This window comes from Saccopteryx bilineata, chromosome 11, assembly GCF_036850765.1.
Source record: "Saccopteryx bilineata isolate mSacBil1 chromosome 11, mSacBil1_pri_phased_curated, whole genome shotgun sequence".
Lineage (NCBI taxonomy): Eukaryota > Metazoa > Chordata > Mammalia > Chiroptera > Emballonuridae > Saccopteryx > Saccopteryx bilineata.
This window is the reverse complement of record NC_089500.1, coordinates 56,683,420-56,701,188: the sequence shown is the minus strand read 5'-3', so window position 1 is coordinate 56,701,188 and position 17,769 is coordinate 56,683,420. Positions and strand designations below refer to the sequence as shown.

General features: G+C 46.5%; 1 protein-coding gene across 5 annotated transcripts in view; it reads right to left on the bottom strand.

Moving 5' to 3' along the window:
• PTPRM (protein tyrosine phosphatase receptor type M) overlaps positions 1 to 17,769 on the bottom strand; it is an 899,870-nt gene that overhangs the window by 16,183 nt on the left and 865,918 nt on the right. For all 5 annotated transcript variants that reach the window (XM_066246290.1, XM_066246286.1, XM_066246288.1 and 2 more), the window contains 7 exons: positions 17,371 to 17,525; positions 16,988 to 17,123; positions 15,101 to 15,250; positions 13,721 to 13,894; positions 12,597 to 12,728; positions 3,987 to 4,112; positions 1,967 to 2,130 (listed from right to left, as the gene is read on the bottom strand). In XM_066246290.1, the coding sequence (XP_066102387.1) occupies positions 1,967 to 2,130; positions 3,987 to 4,112; positions 12,597 to 12,728; positions 13,721 to 13,894; positions 15,101 to 15,250; positions 16,988 to 17,123; positions 17,371 to 17,525 (1,037 nt within the window). The remainder of the gene's footprint in view (positions 1 to 1,966; positions 2,131 to 3,986; positions 4,113 to 12,596; positions 12,729 to 13,720; positions 13,895 to 15,100; positions 15,251 to 16,987; positions 17,124 to 17,370; positions 17,526 to 17,769) is intronic.

The following is a 17,769-nucleotide window of genomic DNA, read 5'->3' as shown; positions in this document are numbered from 1 at the left end:
GATGCCACCACCACCCACTACAGTTAAGTAACAACCCTCTGAGACATCACAGGGAAAGGTGACATAGTTGTTTAGTTCTAGGACTACAACTGTGTCCTGGAAGATTAGAGTCGATGCTCGTCTAGGAGGTGCAGTGAGGTAACGGATCCTTGTATCTCTTCCTCAGGCTGTCCCGGTGCCTCAACTCCCCCCACTATGACTTAGTCCTCTGGGTTATAGCACCGACCCTTGGAAGGAAGCCACTAATCAGATTGGGCACCCTGTATTCCGCTCTTAGTTCTAAAATACAGAAGTGGGTATCAGCAAACTACTTTTAGTTTTCCAAACAAACTTAATAGATATAATATAAACTAAGTAAAATGTCAATTTCCCTCTCCAGGTTTGTATCAACGCACTCTGGTGACTCTCCAATCTTATACTGATCAGAGGCTCTATCTTGACTTAAGAGAAATAAAAAATGAGGATGTGAGCTGTGAATCATTCCTTTTGGGCATTTTCTTGGTAGAGGTGTTTTTAATGAACTGGGTCCATGAAAAGGCAGGGGAAGTGGTTAGGGGGGAGGGGTTTATAAACAGCTCTGCAGGGGACAAAGAATGAGCACCTCTGGGTGAGGTTCCTTGTGAGCAGTTTCATAAGATTCTTTTCAGGGGAGTATCAGCTTCCCACAGGATGACATGCCGCGTTTTGACTCCTTGAGAGGCAGGGCTGAGTTCTAGGCCGCCAGGAAGGTCCCCAGGGCCCCGAGTTGGGGGTGGCAGTGCGTGAGACACAGGCACCAAGTGGACAGTAACCCAACCCTTAGCCGAGCCGGTCATTTTAATTAGGGTTAGTGAGCTCAGAGTAAAACTTAATTTTCCCTTTAATTTGCGAGCGATCTCATTGTATACTTCTACACTCCACTGAAAAAAAGAGACATAAGCTTAATACTTTAAGTTTCCACAAATTCTCTAAACATCTTCCCTAATTGCCATGCCTTCCTAATTGCCTGCTTCATTAAGCCAATTCCAGCTGGCTGATTAGCTACATATCATCACCAATGAGAAGATGCAGGTGAAAGTGCTTTGAAAAGCATGGCAGTCTCTTGTCCGTGGCTCTTCATCTTAGCCGGACACTGGACATTGAAATTATCCAGCAGCCTGAAAGAACACCAGTGGGTGCCCCTCCCCCCCCCCACCGCGATTCTGACTTAGTTGGGCGTGGGTGTGGCCAGAGCATGATTTTTTTTTTTAAATTCCTGAATGACTCACAGTTGCAGCTGAGGTTGGGAGTCGCTGCTCTGTGGCAGGTCTCCCATTTCAGCACCTACTAAAACTGGTGGCCTGGACACCACACCTTGGAGACAGTGGCTCTAACCAGATCTTCCCAATACCCACATCCCCAGGCTAAAAACAAAACAAAACAAAACAAAACAAAACAAAACAAAACACTCCCTTAAAACCACAAAGGAAAAAGGGACAGTCCCTTTGAAGCCTCTGCCAGGATTTCCATCAAATCACCCGCTAGGTGATGGTAAACGGGCTATGCTATGGGAGTGCGCCCTGACCTTACACTGGCTCATTTCTGTGATGTCAATACTTCCACTGTGGATGGCTTCTCAAGTTACCAACAGTTTAGAAAGTTCAGCCAGCTCAGAAAATTCCCCCCAATTTTAGCAACTGGCTCTTGGGTGCTGGTCGAAGCCCACCGAGCCTGCCCAGAGGGTCTTTGTGTGTGTGTGTGTGTGGTGGAGGTCTCAATCACAAGGTCAAGGCTTGTTTTTAAAGCAGCGACAGCCCATCCCAATGCAAAACGTGCCTATCTTGTTTGCTGCGAAGCACACCGAGTCCCCCACCAGGTAGGCAGAGCGACCCCTTTCACCCACACCTACTCATTTCTTCTCCACTTCGAGTGGAGTCAGAGATGGTAAAACTAGGGGGTAACCAGGTCGCTGGTTACTCCAAGAGGCAGAGCTCTGTCTCACACTTACAAGCAGTGCACGACCGTGCGGCCTTCGCCACCGTTGTATTCCTCCTGCCACTTGTCCACCTGGCGAATGAGCTTCAGGAAGGAGCGCTTGGACACCGGCGTGTCCCTGTACATCGGCCAGCCCAGGAACTGGAACTGCTGCACCATCCGATACCCGTCCTGGGGCTGGAGGGCCAGACCACAGTCGCGGAGGGAAAAGAAAACAGGCGTTATTTACTCTATCTACTGAGTTCCAGTGAGCTATTCCACCGACTGGCTTCCCATCAAGCAGGGCTCTAATAAAGGAGAGGCTTGCCCAGAGACAACAGGGAAGCAAGCGCCTGCCGGCCTGAGAGCTAGGAGTTCTAAGGTGGAGCTGTTGTAATCAATCAGGTGTTTTAAATGACAGGTCAGACAACTACAAGTGAAGCAGAAGGCTAACCATTTCGCAAAAGCCACGTGGATAATAAGTTTCAACGTGAGCGTTGACCACATTGGGCAGTAAAGGTCAAATGGCTTTAATTACAGGTAAGTTCAAGGTAAAGGATAAATTATAATCAGGAGATGTTTTGTGAGCTCAGGGTGCTATAGATTGCACTGTTTCCTGTTAAGTATAATATGATTTTACTTATTGGTGCGACTCTTGCTAAGGTAACAATAGTTCATCTTTGGTCATGGTTAAATGGAACCGCAGTATTCAAGAAAGTGTTAGAAAAGACCACAGTCTTCATCCTGCCACACCTGGGTCATTTGAGCTATACCCTCCGTGGCCCGCAGCAGCCCCTGACACCGGTGATCATGCTTTTCCTGTTGACACTTTCGTCTCCCGGCTGTTCCTTCTCCCTCACCGCTCCCCTCTGCCTTGGCTTGCTTTTCTCCCAGACCTCTTGCTGATGGGTCCCAGTCCTTGGGTCCCTTTCTCTTTTGTCTCTTACTTGAAGATTTCATGCCTTTAAATGTTCCAATAAGTCATCAATTTGTATCCCCAGGATCAGACCTCTGTGTCTTGAGTTTCACCCTCACAGATGCAAATGCCGACTTGATATTTCTACTTAGGTGTCTAATAGTTATCTCAAACCTAGTCCTGTTTCAAACTGAACTCCTGACCCTCTCCCCAGGTGTGCCCCTGTCCCCTCCACCAGTCCTGTTTGCACCTACAGTCTTTCCTAACTTGGTTCATGTCAATTCCACCATTCTAGCTCTCAGGACTTAAATCCAGAGAGTCGCCCTCAGCTTCCTGGGACCCACCTGTCAGCAAATCCTATTGGTTCTGCTGGCAGAATATACCAGCATCTCTCCGCCTCTCACTACCTCCAGAAGCCACCAGTCTTATCCTGCCATTGTTGTTTGTTACCTGGACTGTTATAATAGCCTTCTAATGGGCCTCTCTCATAGTCTATTCTCAACACAGACGCCAGAGTGCTCCTTATAAAATGTAAATTATATCATATAATTCTTCTACTCAAACCCTATAGTGGCTCATTTCCTTCACAGCAAAAGCCCAAATCCTTGCAGTGGCCTGCCAGGCCCTGCATGATCTCTGCCACCCCTTACACACCACATCCCTCTCCCCCTTTAGGTGACCTTAGCTTACTGTGCTCCAGCCACATCAGCCTCTTTACTGTTGCAGGAACCCTGCCTCAGGACCTTTGCACAGACTGTTACTTCTGTTTGGAAAGCTGACTCCAGAGAAGACTGAATGACTGGTCCCTCCCGTGCATAGGTCTTTGCTCACACTGCACATCTGCCTAAGACAGAGCCGTGCTGTCCCTCCTGTTCAGGCCCTAGCACCTCCTACCTCCCCACTTTTTTTCTATAGCATTTATCAGTTTCTAACATATCTCATTATATGTGTTGCATCTATTACTTATTATCAGTCACCTCCCATTAGAATGTAAATGCTATAAGGTCAAGGGGCTCAGTTTTCACTGATACATTCCATGCTCCCAGAACAATGACCGACACAGAGTAAGCACACTGGATAGTGAGTGACTGAGAACGGAAGGAAACCACAATGGAGGTGACACTGGCGTGACTCTTACCCTGGAGGCATTATAAATACGGAATATCCTGCTGATGATGTCTTCTTCTAAGTCAGCTGACACAAACTCCACCTGGATTGGGCCATGCCGGTGGACTCCGTTCTCCGGCCAGTACTGCGGACACAGCTGCATTCCACACAAGGAAACATGAGATTACTTATAAGAATAAGTTTACTCTGAACAGTTTGGAATCAGTACTTCTTAACACTCCCTTGATTCATTTTTCTTTCCTTTCTCTCTTTTCCTTCAAGAAAGTAGACCTGAGGACTTTCTTGTTGGCTGATTCCTCGGCTCCACCTGTCCTTCTAGTACTTGGCCCTTCCTTTTCTCAGAAAGCACCTTTAAGCCACAGCAATTATGCTTCCCAGGGAGGTCCCTGGATGCTGTTTTACACACCCTGTTGTGAGATTCCTTTTACTGCTGACAGGAACTCTTACCAGGCCTGGGGAGACCCCCCTAGCTGTCATTACAAGAGCTAAGATGCTGAAGATGGCACATACACCTGCTAACACCCAACTTCCATCCTCCCCCTAGCTTACACTGTAATTCGTCTAAGTCACTTTGGGGAGTTGGGACAAGATACTGATAAATGTTGGGTTGCATTTGCATGCTCTGGTCTAACCCCCCCCCCCCCAGCTCTGATCTGGAACACCTGGTGTAATGAGAGTCAATGTTTTACCTGGAGGCGGCTTTGATAACAAAGGTTATTCTCCCACTCCAGGTATTGGGGATACTAAGTAACTAGAACTTCTGCACAAATGTAGGCACGGCTCCATGTGACAGAAGTGCAGCTGGGCCTGGCGGCTTATGGAATAGGCCCTTCCGTCTGCCACCCCCCACAGAAACAGTCCATCTGGAGACAGGTGAGAGAGCACCCTAGATCTATTCTCACAAACCTTCCTACAGCCTGGAGACCTGAACAGTCCATCTGGAGACAGGTGAGAGAGCACCCTAGGTCTATTCTCACAAACCTTCCTACAGCCCGGAGACCTGAACAGCCATTTCAAGTTGGAAATGAAACTTCTTTAGGTACTTGATATTCCCATGACACTTTGGGGAGTATCGTGTGACTTTCATCTCTCTGACTTACCTGAGGGACAAACAGCTACGATAAAGCAAACGAACTACCCCATCACTTTATAACCAGTGCCTATTGGTCCAGGAGCAGATGAAGAAACAGCACCTCATTTACAGCAGAACGATGAACCGCAACAGGGGAATCCACTCATTGAATTTCCTTTTTTGATGACTTTTATTTTCCAAAGGATCTAAAATCTCATTGTCAAAGCTTGAAAGGTTGATTTATATGCAAGATTGCAAGATAACTGTACAGTTAACGGTGGGTCGACCTAAAGGACAATCTTCCTCTCTCTATTATAAAGATTTGAATTTTATGATCAAGAATGAAAGTGGGATAACTAAGGATGCTTTTTAAATAGTATTTTAGAAATTACATTTACTTATTTATTTGAAAAAAATTTATATTATATTAATTTCAGGTATACACTCTAGTGATTAGAAATTATATAACATACTAAGTGATCATCCTGATAAATCTTATCCCCATCTGACACCATACATAGTTATTAGAGCAGGGGTCGGGAACCTATGGCTTGCGAGCCAGATGTGGCTCTTTTGATGGCTGCATCTGGCTCGCAGACAAATCTTTAATAAAAATAATAATAACGTTAAAAATATACAACATTCTCATGTATTACAATCCATTCATTTCCTACCGCTCATGTTCATGGTTGTGGGTGGCTGGAGCCAATCACAGCTGTCCTCCGGGACAACACCAAATTTTTATTGGATAATGTGTAACGTACACGGGTCGTTGTATGGCTCTCATGGAATTACATTTTAAAATATGTGGCGTTCATGGCCCTCTCAGCCAAAAAGATTCCCGACCCCTGTATTAGAGTATTACTGATTATATTCCCTGTGCTGCACTTTACATCCCCATGACTGTTCTGTAACTATCAATCTGTACTATCTAACCCCTTCCCCTTTTCACCTAACCCCAAACACCCCTCAGTCTGGCAATTATCAAATGTTCTCTGCATCTGTGAGTTTCTTTCTGTTCCACTTATTTTATTTTGGTTTTTAGATTCGATTGTTGATGGATGTATTTATTGCCATTCTATTGTTCACATCCCTGATCTTATTTTTTTTCCTTTTGTTTTCCTTCTTCTTCCTCTCATCCTCCTTCTCTTCCCCCTGCTTCTTCATACTGATTTGGTGCTGATAAACTCCTTTAACTTTTTCTTGTCTGGAAAGCTCTGTATATGTTCTTTGATTTTTATTTTTATTATTTTTTTTTTTTGCAAGAGAGGAGGAGGGTTAAGGCCGACAGATGAGAAGCAGCAACTCAAGTTGTGTCACTTTAGTTGTTCATTGATTGCCTTGATTGCTTTTCATATGTGCCTTGCCTGGGGGGCTCCAGATGAGCCAATGACCCTTGCTCAAGTCAGTCAGCAAGCTTGGGCTTTAAGACAGCCATCTTTGGGCTCAAGCCAGTGACCATGGGATTATGTCAATGATCCCATGTTCAAGCTGGTGACCTGGCACTCAAGCTGATGAGCCTGTGCTTAAGCTGATGACCTTGGAGTTTCAAACCTGGGACCTCTATTCACTGCACTACCACTGGTTAGACTGTCTGTTGATTCTAAATGATAACTTTGCTGGGTAGAATAATCTTTGGTTGTAGGTCCTGGCTTTTAATCACTTTGAATATTTCTTGGCAGTTGCTTCTGGCCTGCAAAGTTTCTGTTGAGAAATCAGCTGACAGTCTTATGGGAGCTCCCCTGTGGGTAACCAATTGCTTTTCTCTTGCTGCTTTTAATATTCTCTCTTTGCCCTGGCCAGTGGCTCAGTGGATAGAGTGTCAGTTTGGCATATGGATGTCCCAGGTTTGATTCCCAGTCAGGCCACATGGGAAAAGCAACCATCTGCTTCTCACTCCTCCCCTACTCCTCCCTCTTCCCCTCCTGCAGCCACTGTCTTGTATTCAAGAATGGACCTGGACACTGAGGATAGCTCGGTTGGTTTGAGTGCTTCTGACTCAGGTGCTAAAACTAGCTTGATACTCAAGCATCAGCCCCAGACAGGGTTGCCATTGTGGATCCTCATCAAGGCGCATGCAGAAGTTTGCCTCACTATCTCCCCTCCTCTCACTTAAAAAAATAATAAAAAAATATTTTCTCTCTTAACTTTTGGCATTTTAATTATGATGTGTCTTGGTGTGAGCCACTTTGGGTTCATCTTGTTTGGAACTCTCAGCATGTCCTGGGCTTGTGTATTTCCTTCACCAGGTTAGGGACGTTTTCCGTCATTATTTTGTTTTAAATAGATTTTCAACTTCTTGTCCTCTGTCTTCTCCTTCCGGCACCCCATGATGTGAATGTTGGTTTTCCTGGAGGCTTGAAGTTTCCGAGAGGCTCCTTACACTATCCTCATTTCTTTTCTTATTCTTTTTACTTTTGGATGTCCTGATTGGGAGTTTTTTGCTTCCTTATATTCCAAATTACTGTTTTGCTTTTTGGCTTCCTCTACACTACTGGTGATTCTCTGTAAATTGTTCTTCATTTCAGTTAGTTTATCCTTTATTTCTAACTGGTCATTTTTTTTTAATGGTTTTCATGGTCTTTCTCATGCTGTTAAAGTTCTCTCGAAGTTTACTCTTCTTTTAAGTTCATTGAGCATCCTTATAACCAGTGTTTTTCAACTCTGCATCTATCTAGTAGACTACTTGTCTCCATTGTGTTTAGTTAAACTTTCTGAAATTTTGTCCTGTTCTTTCGTTTGGGACATGTTTCACCATCTCCTCAGTTGGCTGCCGCCCTGTGTTTGTTTCCGTGAACCCAGCAGGGCTGCTATGTCTCCTGGGCTCGGCAGAGCGACCTAATGTAGCAGGTTTCCTACAGGGTCCAGTGGCACAGGCTCCCCGTTCACCTGCTCTGGGCATTCCAGGTGTGCTCCTCCCTCCCCACCCCTCGGGCTGTGTACATCCCCTCCTGTTGTGGCTGAGCCTTGACTGCTGTTGGCATATCAATGGGAGGGATTTACCCCCAGGCCCATTGGCTGCAAGGACTGGCTGTGACCACTATGGAGGATCAGGATCAGCTGTGCAGGGTCCCACCACACAGAGCAGGACTTAGGTCAGTGGGGCTCTGGTCCCCACTGAATCTACCTCTTGAGTGTGTTATCTTGGGGAGGTGGTTGGGTGGTGCTTTTATGTGGTTTGAAATTGTCCATGGGGTACGCTGGCTCTGAGGTCTCCCGGGAGGTTCAGGCCAAAGTCATCCGCCATCTGTGTTCTACCCAGGACCACCCAGCATGAGCTACAAAGTCATCTGCAGATGACTGCCACCCATGCTGGGCTTGGAGGAGCCCTGCAGGGGCCAAGCTGTGAAACAAGGTTGACTGCCGCTAGTGCCAGGCCTGGGGCCAGTCAGCAAGAGGCACGGGGCATGGCGCACTTTGGGGAAAACATCTGTATTAGGCTTGCTTGCCCGCGGTTTAGGATGATCAGAGCCCGAGCGTGTGGCAGAGCCCCGTGTGCACAGCCTATGCAGGGCTACGGGTGGTCTGACTCAGGGCAGATTGCGGACTGCCTGGCCGCGCTGTGAGGGGTCGTTTTGCTGTTTGTTCACCTGCTACTGAGAGAAGTCATTTTCCCTGCCTGTTTGCTCATCTGCTGTTGTGAAAATCTAGTAAACGGGAATGGCCCTGTGCTTTCTAGATCCACAGTTCCTCTACCATCTGCCCAAATCCAGTGTGAACCTGCCTGGCCTCGGCCACCAGCATTACACACACACACCGAGGCCAGATGCTGCTTGTTTGAGAGATTTTAGGAAAGCCCGAAGCATGAGCCGAGATAGGCCATTTGTGTGGAAAAGCCATTGGAAACAGCTTGGGTGGGCCCACAAGTTAGTGGAGTAGGGTCTCAGGGAATCACCAGGCGGGGTGGACAGTGAAAGCCAGTTTGATGGAGACTCAGAAATGGTTTGCCTGCTGGCTCCATAGGAGAAAGGCTCAGAAAAGCGACAGTGGCCTCTGCCAGCCCTTATGTTTGGGAGAAAACTGCCCCCCAGCTCTCTCAACCTGATGACAGACACTTCAATTCCTCCCGGTATGTCCCTGGTGCCTCTCAAGCTGCTGCCCCAGTGCTGGAGCTCGGAGGGAGTGAGTCTGAGTACGTCCATCCCTGGACCCTTTAAGAGGATCAGCCTAGGACTCCAGCAGCCTCCGTCTCACTCAGCCACCGTCCCCACTGGATTCTACAGCCAGATGTTACGGGGACTTCTTCCTGCACTGGAACCTTGGGCTGGAAAGCCTGGTGTGAGGCTTGGACCCCCTTGCTTCTCAGGCGGGACATCTGCAGCAGAAATATCTTGATTTTTATCCTCCACACATGGGTGTGGGACCAGCTTGTTTCCTGTCTCTGCCCCTCCTAACCGATACGGCTTCTTCTTTACATCCTTACTTTGTAAGACTTCTATTGAGCTAAATTTCAGGTTCTTCTAAATCAGGTGTCCCCAAACTACGGCCCGCGTAGTAGTTTGGGGCCATTTATCCAGCCCCCACTGCACTTCTGGAAGGGACACCTCTTTCATTGGTGGTCAGTGAGAGGACCACTGTATTTGGCAGCCCTACAATGGTCTGAGGGACAGTGAACTGGCCCCCTGTGTAAAAAGTTTGGGGACCCCTGTTTAAAATGATGGTTGTTCTGTAGTTCAGTTGAATTTTTAAAGACTTGTTGATGAGAGAGAGAGAGAGAGAGAGATTGATTTGTTGTTCTACCTATTCATGCATTCACTGGTTGGTTCCTTTATGTGCCCTGACCACGGATCAAACCCGCCACCCTGAGGTTATCAGAACGACGCCCTAACCAACTGAGCAACCCGGCCGGGACAGTTGTGGTTCTGATGCGGTTGTGGGAGTATCTGAGTACCATGTGTACCTATGCTGCCGTAGTGACTGGACATTTATTTATTTTTAAATAATGCTTTCATGAAATGTTTCCTTCCTTGCCCGCGCTTCCTGGTGACAAGTTATAAAACTGCCTTATCAAACTATATAGCGTGTCAATGTTTATTTTCTTTTTGATCCAGGGGTACCCACTGTTAAAATTAAGAGGCATTGTGATGGGAAGCCGAGACGGTAATAAAAGCCCTGACATCACATCTGAACTGTTCTGCCCGCTTCACTCCTGACTGAGCTGGCTTTTTGCTTGCTCTCTCAGTCCAAGTCCTGATCAAAACGCTTGTCACTTAAACCAGAGAACTATGAATGGCCTGGCTGGCGCTGGGCTCTTGGCACACCGCATTCTGCACTCTGCCCAAGTAAACCATGTAGAAAATGGCTTAAATGGTGCATAGTACATCCATGAACCAGACTTATAAATACTTAAAATAGTTGAGTGCTATTCTTGTACCACTGCAACACCTTTCTGTTCAAATGCTCAGCTTAGTGCTCTCTAACAGACTGACTCCCCAGAGCCTCCTCTTTCCCTGTGAAAATCAGCTCTGTCCACTGAGCGGAACTGCAGTCTCTTTGTCTCCTCTACCACTGGCCAGGCCAGGCTTGGTTTGAGTCCAGCCAGTTTGGGTTTAGAATGCAGTTTCAGAATTCAAACACTGTTGTTCAAAAAGAACACACAGAAATCACTAACGCCTGGCTCACTAATATGAACAATATATCACTACATTTCAGGATTCGCATTAGGGGAAAAAGAATGATTCTGAAGAGGGAACAAGTCCCTTATTCTATAATTGTCTATGACGATGGAATCTTGAATTAGTGAAATTTGACCTGGGACACTGTCAATTAGAAAACCAGGATCCTTGGTTCTACAGTGTGTCCGTAAAGTCATGGTGCACTTTTGACCGGTCACAGGAAAGCAACAAAAGATGATAGAAATGTGAAATCTGCATCAAATAAAAGGAAAACTCTCCCAGTTTCATACCTATTCAGTGCAGATCGATGTGGGCTCACACACAGACTTTTTAGGGCTCCTTAGGTAGCTATCCCGTATAGCCTCTACAGACTCGTCACTGACTGATGGCCTACCAGAACGGGGTTTCTCCACCAAACTGCTGGTTTCCTTCAACTGCTTATCCCACCCAGTAATGTTATTCCTATGTGGTGGCGCTTCATTATAAATGCGCCGATATTCATGTTGCACTTTGGTAACAGATTTGAATTTACTGAACCACAGAACACACTGAACTTTCCTCTGTACCATCCACATCTCGACTGGCATGGCCGTGGGCTGCTCTGCTGTATACACGCTGTTACGTCATCATCTGCGCATGTGCACATGCTGCGACATCATCCTACAGAAACTGGGAGGGTTTTCCTTTTATTTGGTGCAGATTTCACATTTCTATAGTCTTTTGTTGTTTTCCTGTGACTGGTCAAAAGTGCACCATCACTTTACGGACACACTGTATTTCTAATTGTGTCTTTGAAGCTGTCCTCGCTGTGCTGTCTGCTTGTCTTTATAAATGACTGCGATCTGTCTTTCTCAGAGGATCAATGGGGAAGAGTTCTAAAACATTTAAGCCTCTTAAGCAAAGAGGACTACGAGAGGACCAGGACTATCAATATTATTTCATTAACCTTCAGGCTAGAGCCTTAACAATATACAGTTAATATATTATCTCAGACATAATTAGAGACATTACAGAATTGAATGTCCATGCCATTTGTGGCAGACTGACGGCAATCAAGTGGATTTTAGGAAGGAAACAATTAATCCAGTTTAGATACTGAAATACTTCACCCCCCCACCTTAAAGACTTTATCTCTACCAGATAGAAACTGAATTCAGTTCCAGAACAAGTTTATTCTTAAAACATGCTAAGTTCCAACTTAGCATAACTGTCATGATAGTTAAGCCTGTGACTGGTACAGCTGTACCCTAGAGCAATAAATTCAGCTCCTAAAGCTGTGCTAATGCTTGCCTGACAAGTCTCTTGCAAAAAACAGTTTTTAACCCCATTACCAATATTGAGTCATTACTGTCCATTCTATCTCCTTTTATGTTTAAGAAGAGGTATGAAAAAAGCCCATTTATCATTCTGAGCTTCTCTTATCTTCAAGTCCCAGTTTTATTTCTTTTTAATATCTTTACCAGAGTGTTGACAAAACTAATTGCTGTCCCTTAAAATTGCCTGTTGGTCTCCGTGGTGCCCCCACCCGGACGTCTCCCTGATGGGGAGGCCTGAGCTGGATGCTGATGTCCTTCCTGGCTCTGCAGTTTGCCTGCTTTTAGGTCCGCATTGTGACGTCCACGTTCCTGTTCAGCTCTGACCTGCCCATCACCTTGTGTGTCCCTCCAGTCAGCGCTCCCATCCTTTCTGACCCTGTCTCGCCGGCTCACTGCCACCATCCCTAATTCCAGCCTGCCTTCGGGTTCAGAAGACTTTCTGCCCCTACTCTCGAATCCCATCTGGGTTGTAACTTCTGTGTTTTAGCATCTCCAGTTCTCAGTCCTCGCCTGGCTGTTGTGGCCTGGCACTGAGGCCTCACCTCTCAATGGGCAAACAGGGGAAACACAGCTTGAACCCAGGGCCAGAATTCTGGCTGTGATAACTCGTAACTCACCTGGGCTGGATCCACGTCGTTTAACATAACTACAGACGTGCAGTGATAATCCAGGACCAGTCTCCAGAAGTCTTTCACGGTGTTTGGCAAAGGATGCTGGGTGACTATAAAAGCTGAAGGCTGTTTATAACTCTGCAAACACACAAGAAAGATCCAAATATACCAGGAAATGTGGAAGGGAAGAAGCTCAGGTTATTTTGTGTACACACAAATTTATGACGTAAAACACTGAACATCTAACAGTTGTTAAATTCCATCGCCACTGTCAATGCCAAAATAGGCTGAATATAAACTTATCTGCAGAATAGTAGTAATATAATATTTCCACTTTGACACTAAGAAAACAATAGCATCTCATAAAATTTTTTGTTATCTGGCGGAACAGCAATATTGGTCTTACAGATAATTATCTTAATACAAAAATTTAGCTTTAATTTATAAAATATGTATAATTAAATTAGTCTGCTTTTCCTAAAAACTTCTCCTTGTCATGTATCTGTATGACAGTGTGACGTGTTTTTGCCCTAAAAGGATATACATGCTTTCTTTGTATAGCTCTGGAGAGCTTCACCCTTTTACCTTTCTACTGATATCACACCAATAGAATTAAAATGTCCATATCGGCACTAAAAACATCCATTCGTTTCCCCCATCAATTGAATAGCTAATGTCACTCAGAAGGAAGTAGACTGACAGGAAATAACGAGTTGTGTACGATCTGTACCGACAGGCAACCCCGACAACCCATGTTGATTTCTGCCTATGTTAGGAGGAAAGGGAACTAAAATAATGCTGTGAACATTATTCCCGCTTCACTGCCTCAGTGACCTAATCCCTGTCTCTTGCTCTCTGGCCAGGAGGATAAAATTTTAAGAGTAAATGGGACATGTTTCATTTTTCAATACTTCGGGACTGGTGGTGTGGACACAAAGATGTATGTGGAATCTGAAATACACTTTGTTGAAAAAATAGTTCCTGTCTTTTAACCCCTTCCCCCCAAAAAACCCCCTCATGGGCAGATTAGTGGAAAGAAGAGACCCACACCACACTTGGTCATCTTCCCAGCTGCTCCCCCTGGAGAAAAGCCTTCCCACTTCCGTCAGAGGGAAGGTAGGGGGGCTTACGTCCATGAGGGCCGCGTTGATGTAGTTGCTACTCTCCCCGTCGATGGTGATGAGGAAAGGCAGGCAGCGGTCAGGGGGCAGGATGTCCATGCACCGGTTCTTCTCATGGTTCCGGGGCAGGAGTGCAATGCTACAGTCTTCCACACGCAGCGTCGGCGTTACCATGTTCAGGGTCTGCATGATGGAAGAGGCGCACGGGGAAGAGAACACCGGATAGCACACGGTCTCCATTCAGACTTCGGCTTCCAAAGTTCCCGCAGCCTGAGTACAGGGTGGGCCCCTCCTCCACCTCCCTCATGGCCCGCTTACACCTTTACATTTTCGTTTTTCTTTTCTCTCTGCATTTTGTCCACAGACAGTGCCCATCAGACGTGAGGGCCATGTGGCTCAGTAGGATTAAGGGTTACTGAGTTCAACTAGGGCTGGACCTTTGGGCACTTGGGAGTAGGAGGCTGGGTAGTGTTTGGTCCAGAGCCAGGGACATTTAGACTGAACGTGAGTATGAAGAACTCTTGCCTGCGAGTTCTCTGAAACAATCTTGCGGGATTTCGCTGCACCCGCACGGCAGCCTAAACCACAGGGGACCCATGTGGGTCTGCACTGGAAGTGGGGAAATCGCACTGCTAGACCAGTGGTTCTCATCCAGGTACCTCTGACCCCTTGGACACGGGCAACGTCCGCACAAAGTTTTGGTTGTCACAAGTGATGTGGTGGAGGTCTTCTGGTATCTAGCTGGGAGGGGCCAGGGATACTGCTAAACATCCTTACATGACAGCCCCCACCGCCAAGAATCTTCCAGCCCCAAATATCAATACTGCTGAGGTCAAGAAGCCCTGTGCGGCCTCAACGGATCACGATCTGACTTAGAAATATTTCTTTCTTTCTTTTTTTTTTTGGGTATTTTTCTGAAGCTGGAAAAGGGGAGAGACAGTCAGACAGACTCCCGCATGCGCCCGACCGGGATCCACCTGGCACGCCCACCAGGGGTGATGCTCTGCCCACCAGGGGGCGATGCTCTGCCAACCAGGGGCGATGCTCTGCCCACCAGGGGGCAATGCTCTGCCCCTCCGGGGCGTCACTCTGCCACGACCAGAGCCACTCTAGCGCCTGGGGCAGAGGCCAAGGAGCCATCCCCAGCACCCAGGCCATCTTTGCTCCAATGGAGCCTTGGCTGCGGGAGGGGAAGAGAGAGACAGAGAGGAAGGAGGGGGGGGTGGAGAAGCAAATGGGCGCTTCTCCTATGTGCCCTGGCTGGGAATCGAACCCGGGTCTCCCGCACGCCAGGCTGACGCTCTACCGCTGAGCCAACCGGCCAGGGCTGAGATATTTCTTTAGGAGCAGAGTTACAGCCACTTGCCTCTTCCCCTCGGCATGACTTACCCGGAATTCCTCTTTAATCTGGCTTGAATTTGTCTGTGGATCCACTTTGTTCATGTCATAATACAGAGACCTGACTTGGGAAGCGGGGATAGAGGTGTCTCCACAGAGACAGGCTTCCAGGATGGCATCGTGGATAAACACATACTGCTCCTGGTGAAGCAGATGGGACTAGTTAGTGAGAGAGAAAACACGGTAACTGGGAGATGTAGAGAACAAGGGAAGACAGCCCCACGTGGCCAAGAAAACGGGACGGTGTTCTGACGGAGAAAAATCCAGTGTGGGGACCTGACTGGCATGGCAGGAGAGGGGGGGTTCCTCACATGGACAGCCGGCACGTTGCTGAATGATCATGCTGACAGTTTAATGGGCAGAAGGGACAAACTGGCTCAAAGCACAAGTGTCATATGGACTGATTAAAACCAATCAGACTGATAAACACTAAAGCAAGCACTGCGATGCTGGGGTAACCGTGGGCCAAATACTTCTGTAATTCTGACCTCATGAGTTTGAAACTCAGTATTTCAGATGAGGAAATGAGCAGAATCTTAGCTAGCTATAATAAAAAGAGGATTTGCTAACCAATTAATAATGCAAAGAAGGTCCGGGGAAACTTGACATTGCTGTGGAAAAAACAACAACAAAGAAATAGTTCTGAGTACTTAGAACTACTTATTTTGAAACATTAGTTAACATATTAATTCTGAAAGTCCTTATGTATTCGAGAAGAGCTCTTGTTTGTATGCATAAGTCCACAGTTTAAAAATAGGTCCTTTAATTCAGAATTGGCATGGTCTTCCCTTACAACTGATTCCTAAAGTTTTACCATATTTATTATTTTTAATTACATGAGATGCAAAAGAGTCTCTTTACTTTGTACTGTAATTTCTGTAAATAACCAGGACCCTTAATTCTCAAAACAGCCCACTGCTATTAAACATTACCTAAAAAAAAGAAGATCAAGAAGTGAGAAAGCGGATGAGGCAACATTTGATCAACTGAAAAGTACATTAAAAATATGGTATTATTATCTTTAAAACAAAGAATCCCTATTTTAAAGAAAAAAGAGCCATGAATGTAGCATTTATAATTTCTGCTACTTTTTTCCTTATGTTAGCTAAAAAAAATAAAAAAGAAATGAGGCTTCCCAACGGCTTGTGTAAACTGTATGCACAATCAAAATGCAGTGAATTATTTTTTGTTGTTTTGCTGCATAAATCACTTTCCAGGTGGCAAGTATAATGCTTGCTTAAAACAATCAAATTTTAGTAAAAACATGAATTTCCTAGGTGCAGTAATGTAATACTTTTCCTCAAAAGCTTAAATTCCTGATACGTCTTGAATTCCCGTTGACAGAAGTACTAGTGGGTACAGAGTGCTTCTACAAAATGGGCAAGTCCCCACAATGCCAGGCCACTGGGCAGAATTTTTAGGGACCAGAAGAACAAAACGTACAAAGACTGTCCTTGAATTTGCCTTGGCAAATGCCTGGCTATTCTCAGGAGTAGTCCTGCTCTGGTTCCCAGCTAGTTTAAATGATGTGATAAAAAGAAATGGTATTGGAAACCCGAAGCCTTAATGTAGAGACTCTCTACTGGGCTCCGGGACACAGAGCCACACGTTTATTGAGGCTTATGGCTGACGACTCCGTTACCCAGGAGACCAGCGGCCTTTCTCCTTTGTTTATGAAAGAAAAAACAAAACAAAACAAAACAGAAAAAAAAAAAAAGGAAGAGGGAGGAAGGAAAGAGAGGCTGCTAGTATACCACTTTTTCTTCTGCGGAGTTTGGGGAGAGACAGTGTTTTCCCCCCCTTGGCTCTGGCTGTGGCGATGAAGAGGGGCCCCGGGGACCAGCCTGAGACTGACGGGGCCGCCAGGAAGCACAGTACCTCCGTCTGCACCATGTTCACTCTCCGGGACCGCAGCTCCCTGACACAGTTGTAGATGTCCACCACCCCTTCCCTCTCCGCCATGTCCAACATGATGTCGATAACGATGAAACAGCCAGTCCTGCCGGCACCAGCACTGAATGGAGACAGATGTCTGTTAGAGGAGGAGAAAGGACCCCTGTCCTGCTGCTTCTTCATAAAAAAAAATGATTTATGGTGAAATTCACACTGAGCCATTTAAAGTTTGTGATTCAGTGGTATTTCGCACCCACAATGTTGTGCAACCAGCACCTCTGTTGCGTTCCAAAGCATTGTCACCACGCAAAGGAGACCCGCACCCATTGCCCAGTGTCCCTTCCAGAGGCTCTCAGAACGCTCCTTACCTGCAGTGCACCACCAACGGGCCTGCATTAGGCGGGCTCTTGGATTTGACCTGGCGGACGAAGCCCAGCAACCCTGTGGCGTGGTAAGGCACCCCGTGATCCGGCCAGCCGGTGAAGTGAAACTGCCTGATCTCCCGGATCTCGTGAACGCCCCTCTGCCAGCAGCCGTCAGCACGCGCGGGAAGAGAACAAAGGAAATACGGGGATGAGCAACGAGGAGAGCACTGAGTGCCCTCCGCAGGCAGTAGGCCTGAAAATGGAAACTGAATTGCTGGGAAGGTCATTCTTCAATTTCACACAGCTTGAAGATCTTATCATAGGCAGGAAGGTATCTGTAGGGTGAAAGGTGCCGTGAGGTTTGGGGAAAATGCTAATTGACAGGTGCAATTCCCACGAATG